The sequence below is a fragment of the Manacus candei genome, unplaced genomic scaffold (genome assembly GCF_025592945.1).
Source record: "Manacus candei isolate 608988 ecotype Guabito, Panama unplaced genomic scaffold, ASM2559294v1 h1tg000045l, whole genome shotgun sequence".
NCBI classification, from domain to species: Eukaryota; Metazoa; Chordata; class Aves; order Passeriformes; family Pipridae; genus Manacus; species Manacus candei.
The window spans coordinates 2,603,213-2,616,542 of NW_026138093.1; the positions used below are offsets into that span (position 1 = coordinate 2,603,213).

Here is a 13,330-nt window from a genome sequence, read left to right on the forward strand (position 1 = left end):
CTTGCTGTTCTCACTGTCCGAGCATGAGCTGATCCCCAGGGGAGCCTGTGGAATGTAACCCCTCAAGCACTAAATTCCTTCCCCTGTGCCAAAGACACGGGTTTGTTGTTGCTGCCCCTCCCGCCGAGCACCAGCTCCATCTCCTGCTCCTGCCCAGCGGCTTTGCAGAAATCCAGGGCTGGGTGTAGATTGAAGGCTGTGGCGAGGGACAGGATAAAGTTGCTTGGTTTCCACCCTTGGTGTCTCAGTGTTTGTGATCTGGGAAATTCTCAGGAACCTGGAACAATGGCAGATTATCTGTTGTGGCAGGATATGTACCTGGAGATTGTTTTGATATGTGTTTAAATCGTCCTTGAATAAAACAACTGATAGAAAACAATGTAAAAAAAAAAGGAAAAGGGAAAAATAAGAAAAAAGAAAATTTAAAAAAAGGGAGAAAAGAGAGGAAAAAAAGAGAAAAAAAGAAAGAAAAAACAGGATAAAAATGAGAAAAAAAAGAAAGAACAAATAAAAAAGAGAAAAAAAGAAAAAAGAGAGAGAAAAAGGAGAATAAAAAGAGGAAAAAAAGAAAAAAGAAAGAAAAGAAAGAAAGGAAAAAGAGAAAATAAAAGAAGACAGAAAAACAAAAAACCAAAACGCCCGATCCTCCCCCGCCGCAAGGACTACAACTCCCACAATGCCCCGCACAGGCGGGGGGCGGGCAGGGGCCGTGGCCGCGCGCTGATTGGCTGCGGGGCGGGTCTGTAAAGGCGGAGGGCGCGCGGAGCGAGCGCCATTTTGGCCTCGTGGTCGGGAGTGAGGAGGACTCGCCTGCGGCCGCTGCACTTCGCTGGGTGAGTTGGCGGGGGGGCGGCGAGAGCGGGGTCTGGGGATCCCCTCGGGGGCTGCGGGGAGCGCGGCTGTGGGTGGAAAGCCTGGAGGGCTCGGGAGGGCTTAGCGGGGGGGTTCGGGGGTTCCCGGGGACGTTTTGAGGGGTCCCTGAAAGGACTCGGGGGGGAGGTTGAAGGTCCTTGAAGGGTTTTGGGGGGCTCTGATGGGGGTTTATTTTTCTGAGAAGATTTGGGGTGTCCCAGGTGGGCTTTGGGGGTCTCTGGGGAGGTTTGGGGTTCCTGGGAGGCTTTGCGGGGACCTTCGAGGCAGTTTTGGGGGGTTTAATGGGTCCCAGACTGTTTTGAGGGTCCATGAGGGGGATTGGGGGTCCCTGAATGGGCTTGAGGGGTCCCAGGTGGGTTTTGTGGGTCACTGAGAGGGTTTAGAGGATGCTGGGGAAGGATGAGGGGTCCTTGAGGAGGTTTCGATGGGTCGAGGGGGGGATTTCAGGGGTTTTGAGGGGATTTTAGGGGTCCCCTAAAGCCCAGCAGTGGGGTTCAAGGGGTCCCCCAGCCCCCAGGGGAGGGGTCCTGGGGATGCCCCCCAAAATCCAGAGGGGGAGATGTACCACATCCGGGTAAGGGGATCCCAGTGCCCCCAGTATATCCCAGTGACCTCCCAGTGACTCACAGGATGGCCCAGTAACCCCCCAGTGACCATCCAGTGTGTCCCAGTGACCTCCCACTGCCCCCCAGTATGGCCCAGTGATCCTGCAGTGAGCACCCAGTAACCCCCAGTATGGCCCAGTAACCTCCCAGTGTCCCCCCGTGTGTCCTGGTATCCCCCAGTAACTCCCCAGTTCTCTGCCAGTGCCCCCCAGTGTGCCCCAGTTTCCCTCCAGTCCCTCCCAGTGCCCTCCCAGTGTCCTTCAATACCCCCCCAGTCCTCCCACTGCTCTCTGGTTCCCCCCAGTGTGTCCCAGTATCCCCCAGTAATCACCCAGTGCCCCACAAAGCCCCCAACTGTCCTCAGATGCCCTTGGCCTTTCTATGGGAGGGGGAGCATTTTTGGGGGCAGAGGATCCAGAGAGGAGCAGCGAGGCTGGGGAAGGGAGTGGAGCACAAGTGGTGTGAGGAGAGGCTGAGGGAGCTGGGGGTGTTGAGGCTGGAGAAGAGGAGGCTCAGGGGAGACCTCCTGACTGTCTGCAAGTCCCTGCCAGGAGGTTGGAGCCAGGTGGGGGTGGGGCTGTTCTGCCAGGAAGCAGCAGTAGGACAAGAGGGCTGGGTCTGGAGCTGTGCCAGGGGAGGTTTAGGTTGGATATTGGGAAGCAATTTTGTACAGAGAGAAGTGAAAAGAGCGGGTGGGTCACCCCCAAAGGGAGCTGGGGGGAGCCGGGGTTTGGGGGGCTGATGTGAAAGGGGTGGGAGGGGTGGCTGAGGGGAGTGGGGAGAGCGGGAGCGGGGTTGCCGTGGGGGTGCCTTGGTGTCCCCATGCCTTGATTCCTGGAGAGCGAGGGAGGCTGGAGATAGGGAGGAGCTTCGAGAGCCCTGAGAGCCTGGAGAGGGGGGCACGGAGAAGGGGAAGCCTGGACAGTGGGGACCCCTGGGATCCCCTAGGAACACAAAGTGGAGAACCTGGAGAGGGGGAATTTCTGGGAATGCAGCATCCCGAAAGCGAGAATCAGAGGAGAAGGGAGCCTTGGGATCCCCAACACTCCCAGCATCTCTAGGTAGAACCCCCAGCATCCCAGACAGGGGAGACTCTCTGAACCCTAGAGGGGGGAAACCAGAGAAGGGGAAATCTTAGGAGAATTTTTTATGGGCTAATCTTCATATTTTAGAGTATTTTTAGGTGAATCTCAGCTTTTCAGTTTGGGAGGGCAGGAGTCTTCTCACTATTTCTTACAGGCTTTTGCCTGAATCTCGATGATTTGGGGTTCTCTGGGTTGATCCTTGGTGTTTTGGAGGTTTTTATGGACCCAGGATGTCCGGTGAGTTCTAGAGATGGACTTGGGCAGGAGGAACCCCCAAACCCAAACGCTCAGCCCTTGTTTTCCCCCCATCAGGATTTGTCCTTCCCAAAGCTTGGGCGGATGGAGGAGGAGGCTGCGAGGAAGAGGAAGATGCCTTGGGCCCCCCAGGCAGGTGAGGAGGAAGTCAGTGTCCCTTTGGGCGGGTGTTGTGCTGGCTCTGTCAGCCCAGCATGGCCCCGGCTGCAGGACAACCCCGCTGGCGCCGCCGTCCTGCCGGGGCCGGAGTTGGGGGGATGTCCTTGGCCTTCCCTGTGGGCCGGAGGCAAATCCCCTGCCTGTCCTTCTTGCTTCCTGCCCCAGGCCCCGAGCTGAGGAGGGAGAGCGCGGAGGACAAATCCCCCCGTGAGACCCTGGTGGGAGAGGCCGTTTTGAAGGGCTCCCCGGCGCAGGAAGGCAGCGGGGAGGAAAAGGGCCGGAGATCCCCCCGCAGGAGGGGCTCCAAAGCCAGCCCAGGGTGCTCTGAGGAGGAAAGAGCCAGCCTGTGCCGGGAAGGTGGCCAGAGCTTGAGGGGGAGCTCTGACCTGGTGGTCCCTGATCAGCCTCCCAGCAGGGAGAAGCCCTTCAGGTGCTTGGAATGTGGGAAGAGCTTCAAGAGGAGCACCACCCTCCTCACCCACCAGCACATCCACACTGGGGAACGTCCTTACACGTGTTGGGAATGTGGGAAGAGCTTCAGTGACAGCTCCACCCTTCGCAAACACAAGCACATCCACACCGGGGAACGACCCTACCCATGTGGGGAATGTGGGAAGAGCTTCAGTGACAGTTCCACCCTTCGCAAACACAAGCACATCCACACTGGGGAACGTCCTTACATGTGTTGGGAATGTGGAAAGAGCTTCAGGGACAGCTCCAACCTTCGTTAGCACCAAGTCATCCACACTGGGGAACGGCCATACACGTGTGGGGAATGTGGGAAGAGGTTTCAGACCAGCGGGAATCTCCTCAGGCATGAGCGGACGCACACGGATGAGAGACCCTTCCGCTGCACCGACTGCGGGAAGGGCTTCAACCAGAACTCCAACCTCGTCACCCACCGGCGCATCCACACCAGGGAGAGGCCCTACAAGTGTGGGGAGTGTGGTAAGTGCTTCACCCACAGCTCTAACTTGACCAGACACCAACGGACCCACCAGTAAGGGAAGCCCCACCAGTGCCCCGACTGCAGGAAGAGCTTCGGCCGCTACTTACACCCCGAATGAAGCCCCTGATGGGGAGGCAACCCCTGGAGTCCAGTGACTGTCAGTCCATCCCTTTCCACCACAAAGGGCCAGTCCCATTTCACAGGGGCAGGTTCTTCCAACAGAACCCTTCTTGGGGGGTGTGTGGAGATTCCTGTCTTGGCTGGGGACCCCCCCAGGGTCACTCCTGGAGGTTGAGAGCAGAGATCCCCCCACCAGCATTGGTCTGGGGGAGTTCCATCTGTCTCTAATTAAAAATTTCTCGTTTTGTGGCAGCTTGAGTAGAATTGCTTCAACAATTGCTTTAGTGTAGAGCACTGTCCTATCTTATCCTGTACAGGTAGTTTTAGTGTATATATTGTGCACTAAGTAATTCTGATGAAGATCTTTTGTCTGATCATTTGTATCCCTAAATAAATTCCTTTTTATCAATAGATCTGATTTGCCATCAATAAAACCTAGGGGACCAAAGTGATTCAGTCACACTTCTGTAATTCCTCTAAACTGAAACTGTTGGCATGATCCAAGGTTGAGATTGGATCCAGCAGCCCCCAGCACCGTACAGTAAGTTGGGAGCTCAGAGGGGCCACCCCCCTTTCCCAGCCCTCCTGTGCCCAAAGGCTCCCATGGGACCGTTTATCCCACCACACTACCCCTGCTCTTTTACCCTTCTCCCTGTTCCTCCCACTTTTTCATAGTCCACTCAATCCCCAGCCCCAATTAGGATCACTCTGGGGGTCCCAATCCCCATTTTTCTCCCCTCTCTCACCCCTTCCACATCATCTCCCCACTCCCCAGCCCTCTCATGCTCAGTTTGGGGGTCCCACCCTCCTCTTTCCCCACTCTCCTGACCTCTCCCACTTATTTCCCATCATTCTCAATGGTCCCCCCTCCACTTTTGGGGGGTCTCACTCCCCTCCCACTCAGTTTGGGGTCCCACTACCCCTTTATCCCCTCTAACCCTCCCTTTTCCCACCAACCTCCCCCTTACCACCCCCCGCTCACCTAAGAACTCCTCGCCTGCAGCTGGGGAGGCTCCCAGCACCACCAGTACCCAGAGAAGTCCCCCCAGAAAAGGGGTTGGGTGAGGTCCTGGGTGGGCTTTGAGTGTGTTTGGGGGTCCTTGGGGAGCTCTAAGAAGGTTTTGAGGGGTTCCCAGCACCTTTTGGGATGAGCTGGGTGCCTACTGAGGGGCAGGTGCACTCCCAAAGCCCCCCCAGAGTGGGTTTACACGGGGGGAAACAGGGGAGTCCCTATTCCCGATCCATCCCGGAGCCAGTTCTGCCCCCCCCAAACTCGGCTCCACCCCTCGTTATCCACCCCCCCTCCCGCACTGCCCCCCAATAACCAGGACTGGGGAGAACTGGGAAGCTTTCCTGGGATCAGGAGTGGCAGCAGGGGAGGGGGGGACACACAACCCCCCCAAAATCCTCACAGGGACAGGGGGGGTCCAGGTTGGGCCCGAGGTCCCGGGGAGGGGCTGCGGCCGCCGCCGGCTCAGGAGCTCTGTGGGGAGAGAAAAGGGGGTGACAGCGGGGTGGGGGGTCCCCGGGGGGGCACAGACACTCTGGGGGGACACACGACCCCCTGGGACCCCCCTCACCTTCTGGCACAGGTAGAAGCCAAGCCCCAGCGCCAGGGAGACGAAGGCCAAGAGGAAACCCCCGGCCCCTCCTTGGCAGCAATTGCTCAGGCTGATGGAGCCCGGCAGGGCCGGGGCTGCCGGCGGTGTCCGATCCCGGCAGGAAGCGGGGAGGGCCCGGCGGGGTCTGAGAGAAATAAATCAAGGCAGAGCTCTCTCTTTCTTTTACCCTCTGGGCAGTGACCATCAAGAGCTGTCCCTGCTTCACAGCAGAAGCTGCACACACTTCAGCAAAGTCTGTGGAAGAATCTACTCTGTCAAAGTTGGCCTTGGGCTTTTATGGTTATCCAGTGATGGATCTCCAGTCACATATTCCCAGGCCAGTGAGCAGCTGATCTGTCAAACTCTGCTTCCAAAAGCAGGATGTGTGTTGGAAGGTTGGGGAACCAGGCTGGGTTTGGCACAATTCAACACTAAACCAACCCCTTGGCACCAGCAGTAACTCATCACAGAGAGTTTGCAGTGCTTGCATTCTCTGATGAGATTCTTTTCCAGGCTGAACGTTCTGCTACAAGGGGTCTGTTACCACCCGCCCGAGAAAGGGGGGGGTAACCAGGTTCTTATTAATAAATCCCTTGGAGTGGATTAGAGTGAAATGAAACTAAATAATCGGTGTTTGAAAACATATATATGTAGGGTTTAATTTAGAACACTTTTGTTTCAAAGGTGAACAGGTATGTTGCCATTTTGGGTGTTATCATCTCTATCTCTCATCTACAGCAATATGGCATAAAGAGAACCTTTAGGGAAAATGCATAAGGTAGAGAAAGAAAGACAGGATAAGGGTAAGGGAGAGTAAAGGAAAGCAAAGCTGAGAGTGGAAAGATGTCTATAGTCACTGCCCACGGGGTCCAGCGATGGAACTTGGGAGTTGCAACTTCCATGTCTGTCAGTTGAAGTGGTGGCCTTGATCCATTGGGGGTGGGAGAGGGAAGCCCCCATACTCCAAGAAGTTATGAGTTATTATATCCATGGATGGTGTCCCGGGCCGTGCCTCGAGCCTCCAAGGTCTGCTGGGCCTGCGCAGAGTTCCCGTGAGGGGCCTGGTAAACACGGCTCTTCTCACCTTTTCAGGGCTTGACACCCTCAGCAGCACTGGCAGGGGGGATGGGTCCAGCTGCTTCTTCCCAGCCTGCAAAAGTGCCCTGGCAATCGCAGAATGCATAAATCATTGTGGCAGTTTGAGACCCTCAAAAATCCAATTTCCAAGTCCTAGCCCCCCCCCCCCAGTTTGTTTCAGTGTGAGAAGGTTTTCAGACAAAACACAGCTCAGTATGGGGGGAAAGGAATTATATTACAGTATATTACTTACACAAATAAATACTATAATACATTATATACACAATTTTAACTATCTCTCCTATGGAAAAGCAATATATTTACATTAGATCAAATCCCTCCTGTCCCTCCAATAAAAGTTCTGAAGGGAAGATGAAAAGATCATTTCCACTTTCAGGGCAGCAGTGTCTCTCCTCTTCAAGACAGCAGTCGTAGCCAGATTTGTTGTAGCTGGAAAATCTCTCTCTCTCTCCATTACAACACAGGGGTCTTCTCTCACCCCTGAACCCTTGAGCTCCAGCTGAAGGTCTCTCTCCCATGGACTGCAAAAGCAGGGACAAGGCTCACCTCTCCACAGTCATATCACGGCGTACTGGGCATCCATGGCAGTCCCTTCCTCAGGGGATTCAAGTTCCTCCTGAGTCAGAACGTTTAGGGCTTTCAGTTCAGTTTTTGCCCCAAGCGTTCTAGCAGAGCTCCTTTGCTCCGTCTCAAACTGTCAGCATGGCGAAGGGGGGCAGGAAGGCCTCTTCCCCCCTCCACATTCCTCCTGGCTGTCCTGGTCCAGCTCCAGGACATCTCTGAGCTTCTCAGCTTCTCTCTCTCTCTCTCTCTCTGGTTGCTGCTGCATTTCAGGACTCCCTTCAAGTGGAATTCCACCCCCTCCTCCCAAGAGGGGTCTCAAAGGGTTTGGAGAAATAAAGCCAGGCTCACCCCAAACAGTCTCTGCTGAGTCTGGTGCTCTGTCTCTCCGTTGGGCATCTCTGTGTCTCTCAGCTTGGCTCTGTGCCACCTCGCTCCTGCTGACTGTCTTCTTGGCTCTCAGCCACAGCTCTCTGTTCGGTGCTGTCTCTGCTGTCGCTCCTGCTGCCCACTCACAGTGGAGAAAAACTCCCTCGGCTCTTGGCCACAGTACTCGGCCCAGTTTAACACTGTTCCGAGTTTCTACAGCCCCAGCCGGGGGGCTGGGGGGTCTTGGCCCCCAGCGGGGCTCCCTGGCCCCTCTCTCTCCTCGTGGTCTCAGACCATGGCTGCTGCTCTTCTTTTAGCTACGTAATCTCTTCTTTTCTGGTCTGTTGTGATATGTTTAATTTTGCAGGGGTGCTGATTGGGTCAACACCAAGAATACCACCTCCTGGGGTTAACCACTTTCCAACTCCAGGGGAAAACCCTTTTTAACCCAGGACAGTCATGAACCATTTCAGTCTCTGACACTCCTCACCTTGGCCAGTCAGTGCCCGGGAACAGCCCTGGCAGCCCAGGACTGTGAGACTTGGAAAGAGCAGCTTTAGACACGGGCCTGCTGCAGCAGCGACTTCCAGGATTGAGCAAAGCAGAAAAACAACGACCACTTGCGTTATTTATTGTAGGGGTTGCCCCCCCTGAGCTGTGTATTTTTCCCGACCCACGGGGGTCCCAGGGGTCAGCCATGATGTTGCCTGAAAGCTGTGACTGCTCGGGGCTGGAGCTCAGCCCCAGCACAGCCTCTCCCAAAGAAGGACAGGGCAGAGGGGCTCTGGGCTGTGGGCAACGAAGGCCAGCTGGGCTGGCAGGTGGCTCCAGGGCACCTCTGGGGCTGTCAGAGAGGGGCTGTTCCTGGACCCTTTGGGTTTCTGGGGGCTTCTTTGGTCTGATTCTGTAGAAGAGACACAGAACTGAGGCAAGAGCAGCAGGACTACAGCTCCTGGCCCCTCAGATGGACCAATGCGGCCGCTCAGCTGAGCTGTGCCAGAAGGTGACAGCTCCCAGCACGCTGAGGAGCCTGATCCTTCCAGCTGGATCCCTGTGGTAGTTTAGTCTAGGCCTTCCTTGGTGAATCCAAGGAATCCCCCTGGGTGCCATCTTCCTCCCTTCAACCCTAAGCCCCCTCAAGACTCCACCAGTCTGGCAGGGCCACTCAGCCACCCCTGGGGCAGCTCGGGGTGCCGCGCAGGGGCCTGGGGTGCGGCGAAGGCCTTGGGAGGGCTCCTGAGCAACCCGGTGCTGGAAGAGCTGTTGAGTGGGGCAAAGCTCTTGCTGGTCAGTGGGAGAAAGAGAAAAGGTGACAAACGCCATGGTTTCTTTTAAGCTTGAGCAAACGTTATGCATTTACTGTGACTGAAGGGCTTAGAGGCCAGGCTCTGCAGTGTGGGGACAGGAAAGGGATGTCCTGGGGGCACACAGGGCTGTCTGAACATGGAGCTTCTTGAGATGTCCCGAGGAGACACGAGAGCAAAGTGGGGCCTGGAGACACCCTGAGGGCAGCTGAGTGCCAAGGGCCAAGGCAGGCCTGTGTCCCCAGGGACACCCTGCCTGTTCCAGCCTGCGTGGTGGCTCCCTGGGACCCGTTGCTGGGGGCAGGTGCCATGTCAACAAGCACTGGGACCTGTTGCTAGCGGCCGGCAGCGTGTCACAGAGGGGCCCTTTGTGACACCCACTGCAGCAGGTGTGCTCAGCGCGACCGTGGCCCACGGTGGGTCAGTGTCCGTCAGGACGGCGACCGGACAGGAGAGGAGTGCGGCGCTGGCGAGAAGCCCCCGACTGCAGTCCACGTCTTGTCCACGACCCCAGGTGGCCCCGTGGGAACTTGGTGTTTTGCTGAGGCGTTTTACCGAAACGTTTTTACCTGAGGCATTTGGGCCAAGGCCTTTTGGCCAAGGCGCTTTGCCTGAGGCACTTTGCCTTGGCCTTTTGGCTGAGGCACTTTGCCTTGGCCTTTTGATGAGGCACTTTGCTGAGGCCTTTTGGCTGAGGCACTTTGCCTTGACCTTTTGGCTGAGGCACTTTGCTGAGGCCTTTTGCTGAGACCTTTTGCCTGAGGCGATTTGGCCACAGCATTTTTCCCGAGGGTGTTCGACTCCACCATTCGGACGCCCTCCGTAGGCAGGCTCCCCTGTGTTCTTTGATTCACAGGATGGAGAAGAGACCCCCCGCCTGCCCCAGGCAGGCCTGGATGGAAGACAGCTCTTCCCAGGAGAGCCGCTCTCCAGGTCTGCAGCTGCCGTCCTCCTACGAGGTGACCACCATGCAGCCCCTCAAGCTGGGTGAGTGAGGGGCCCTGTGGGGCTGGGCAGGGCTGGTGCCCACCAGCACACCCTGTAGCACACCGGGATCCCACTTTCCTGGCCAGCTGACAATTGGGGTTCTGGGGTCAGCCATGATGTTGCCTGAAAGCTGGTACTGCTCAGGGCTGGAGCATGGCCCCAGCACAGCCTCTCCCAAAGAAGTCATGTGTAGGTTTGGACCTGGCTTCCTGCCAAGTCCCCGAGACCCAGTGAAAAAGCTTACTTCCCAGAGAGAAAAAAAAAAACAAATAGCAGAACTAGAGTAAAAATATAGATGTACATATATCACAGTTATATCCAGTAAGAATACTCATCACGGCTGGGCTTCGCAAACGAAGATTTGGGGAGGGCACTACCCAAGTTTGTTGCAAGAGCGTTGGTGGCTGAAAAGGCCAATATGAGATAGACATGTCCTGTTGCAAAAGGTACAGTAGAAAGACTCCTTAGGTGGTATATTCTGCAGGACACCATTCTTTCTGCATTGTCTTTTCTCCTCAAGGGTGTTCCCGCGTGCGTTCTCAAAAGCATCAGCAGTGTTATAGATGGGGTGTCTCCAGGCCTCCCGACTGGAGGCCAGAGTAGACCAGTGATGATGATCAATATGGCCAAGTCTGAGATGTTGTTTCATGGAGTCCTTGTATCTTCTCTTTGGGGCTCCTCTCTTGCAACAGCCGGTGGCAAGTTCACCATAAAGCAGGATCTTAGGGAGACAGTGGTTGGTCCTTCACCCTGGAGATGTGCCCTGCCCAGCACAGCTGTGTTCTCAGCAACATGGCCTCAATACTTGTGACTGCTGCTTGTTCCAGAACAGATGTATTGGTCACATAATCTGACCAGTGGATGTTTAGGATTGTGCGGAGGCAGCGTTGTTGGAAGCGTTCCAGGAGTCACAGCTGGTGACCCATGATTCAGATCTGTAGAAGAGAGTAGACAGCACTGTGGCTTGTAAACACTGATCTTGGTACTTTCCTTCAGGTATTTGTTTCACCAAACTCTTTTATGAAGCTTTCCAAAAGCACTATATGCCTTTGCTAACCTGTTGTCTATCTCCCCATCAATCTTACCATCCGAGGAGATGAGGCTACCTAGGTATGCTGGGTTGTATCTGCTCCCAAATCACACCCAGGGACAGTTTCACAAAGGTGCAGAAGGAGGGTTTGAGGTACAATTGAAGAGCTGAGTTCAAGGAATGTGGATGCATTTTTGTGGTGCTGGTTGAGCAGCCTGGGTCCATCAGAGTGATGTCAGACAAAATAACTTTGCTCCTGCAGGATTCTGTGTGTGGAATGTGTGAAATGTGGTTGTTCTTCTGGCAGGATAAGAAGTTTTGCCTTCATTGCTGTATCTAAAACGGGGTCTGAGGCTTGTGTAAACTTCAGTGAAATCCAAAGTGAATCCATCAGGCTCCATGAAACCATCCCACCTTCACCCTGCTGGAGTCTGTCCAGGTGCTCTGGTGCTGTGGCACGGTGTCATCCAGGGAGAATTTGAGCAATAAGGAACTGGGCTACAAGGCAGGTTTATAAAGAGTTTTACAAAACTGCCCCCCCTCCACAAAACCTCAGAAAATAAGTTTGTCATCTGTTACCAGAAGAATCACTGAAAACACCCTTTGTGCCACTCTGTGAACACCAAAATAATGGAATGGCATGGACTTGCACCGTAAGTAAATCAGAGATTGTTTATAGGAATCCCCAAATCAGGAGAAAATCCAGATCCCTCATCTGTGGTAAAATGTCCTGTGAGCAGGACTGAAATGTGCTGCACACACACGTGTTAGAGCACATCATGGAAATAGGGGAGATTGGAAAACTGTTTTCAGATTTAATAACATTTCAGTTTTAACAGCTCATTTAAAACTTGAATTAAAAGGTGTAAATCCAAGGAGTTCCCCTTAAAAAATTACCTAAAACGTTGCTTTTCTAGAGTTATTGTAATTCCAGCTTATCTAGGTTTTGTAGAGGACTCAAATGTGAATATTCAATCTGCTACCTGTGACAATGCCTGACTTCACTTACAATATTTTTAATAGTTATGTACTGTTTAATCTGATTCTCATACCTGTGATCTTAGACTTGTGTGACTCTGCTGTTGTTTGTAATAGAGAATTTCCTTTGACTTCACTGTGAGAGCTCTCCATGGAATGATGGACAGTTGTAATAATATTAATCATTTATATAGTACTTTCTATGTTCAAAATACAGGATAATTTTTAAATGAGCTCAGCTTTGCTCTCAGATATGTGAGTGAACTCTTCATTGGTTTGAAAAAAATTGTTACCTGTCATACAATTTTTTTTTTATTATTTTCTAGTCTTACTGGGTATTTTGGAAAGAGTTTCTTTATTTTTGTAGGGCAGAATGTTGTCTTATCTTAAGTGTGAGATCTTAAAAGGTTTGCAAAGGACATGGAGGTTGGTGTGGTGTCCTCTGATGGTTTTGCTGATAAACTGAATGCTTCCAATCCTTTTACCTGTAAGGGGACTGCAGGCCATGCTGGAAAGCAGGTGTTACTGCAGGGGACTTTTTCTTCTGTATGCAATGAGTTAGCTTATAAACTCCTAAGGTGAGCATTTTTCTGGTGAATTCAGAAATTTTTACCAGTGTATCATAGACACAAGAATTATCACTAACGTTTGAAATTTGCCGTTATCACACAACTTTTCTAGAAGATCAGTAATTTAAGAACTAGAGAATGAAAACAGTTGTGTAGTTAACATATTGTGAAGGTGAGAGGTGTATTATGTACTTCATTTTTTCCTGTGAATGGTGGTGTGCTCTATCAGGGACAGCTGATCTAGTCCAAGAATACAGAGAGACTCACCTGTATTTTGGAACCTCTTTTAGAATAGAAGTTGGAAGTGCTGACAAGGAGCACTTACTGGATAGATTTAGAGAATTTGTTTAATAACAGTAACATAAACTACTGGCAATATATTGAGCCAGAATCCACCAGGTTCTTTAGTTGTAAGAAAGTCAGTTCCAATGTGCTGATTTACAGTGACTGAGGCTCTAAACCCCTCTGGCTGTTCTCTTCATAACAATTGGAAATGAGAGAATTGAGCAAATACACCCTGAACACTGTGTGGTTGTTGTTGGTTTTGTCAAGAACGCTTTTACATTTCTAGCTGGTGTAGGTGTGTCCCTTTTGCATTCCCTTTGCATGGCCATCCTGGAGAATTAGCTTTGGTTGAATAAATGCCAATGGAAACAATTAATTGAAGGCAGTTTTGAATTCTAATGTGAGAGCCCAACAACTCTTGATCTTGAGAGATGTGCAGGTGTAGCTGTTGAGTGAGAATAGTGTAGAGTGACATACATATCATTTTAAAGGAAAAGAAAAA

The 13,330-nt window shown here is 52.8% G+C and overlaps 1 protein-coding gene and 1 pseudogene across 1 annotated transcript in view; one reads left to right on the top strand and one right to left on the bottom strand.

The window, feature by feature from the left end:
- The window catches only part of LOC127474809 (uncharacterized), a 1,721,191-nt pseudogene that overhangs the window by 1,086,439 nt on the left and 621,422 nt on the right, over positions 1-13,330 (bottom strand).
- The window catches only part of LOC127474834 (zinc finger protein 883-like), a 237,550-nt gene that overhangs the window by 186,616 nt on the left and 37,604 nt on the right, over positions 1-13,330 (top strand). Inside the window, 1 exon segment of the mRNA XM_051796137.1 lies at positions 3,408-3,977. Coding sequence (XP_051652097.1) covers positions 3,408-3,977 — 570 coding nt within the window.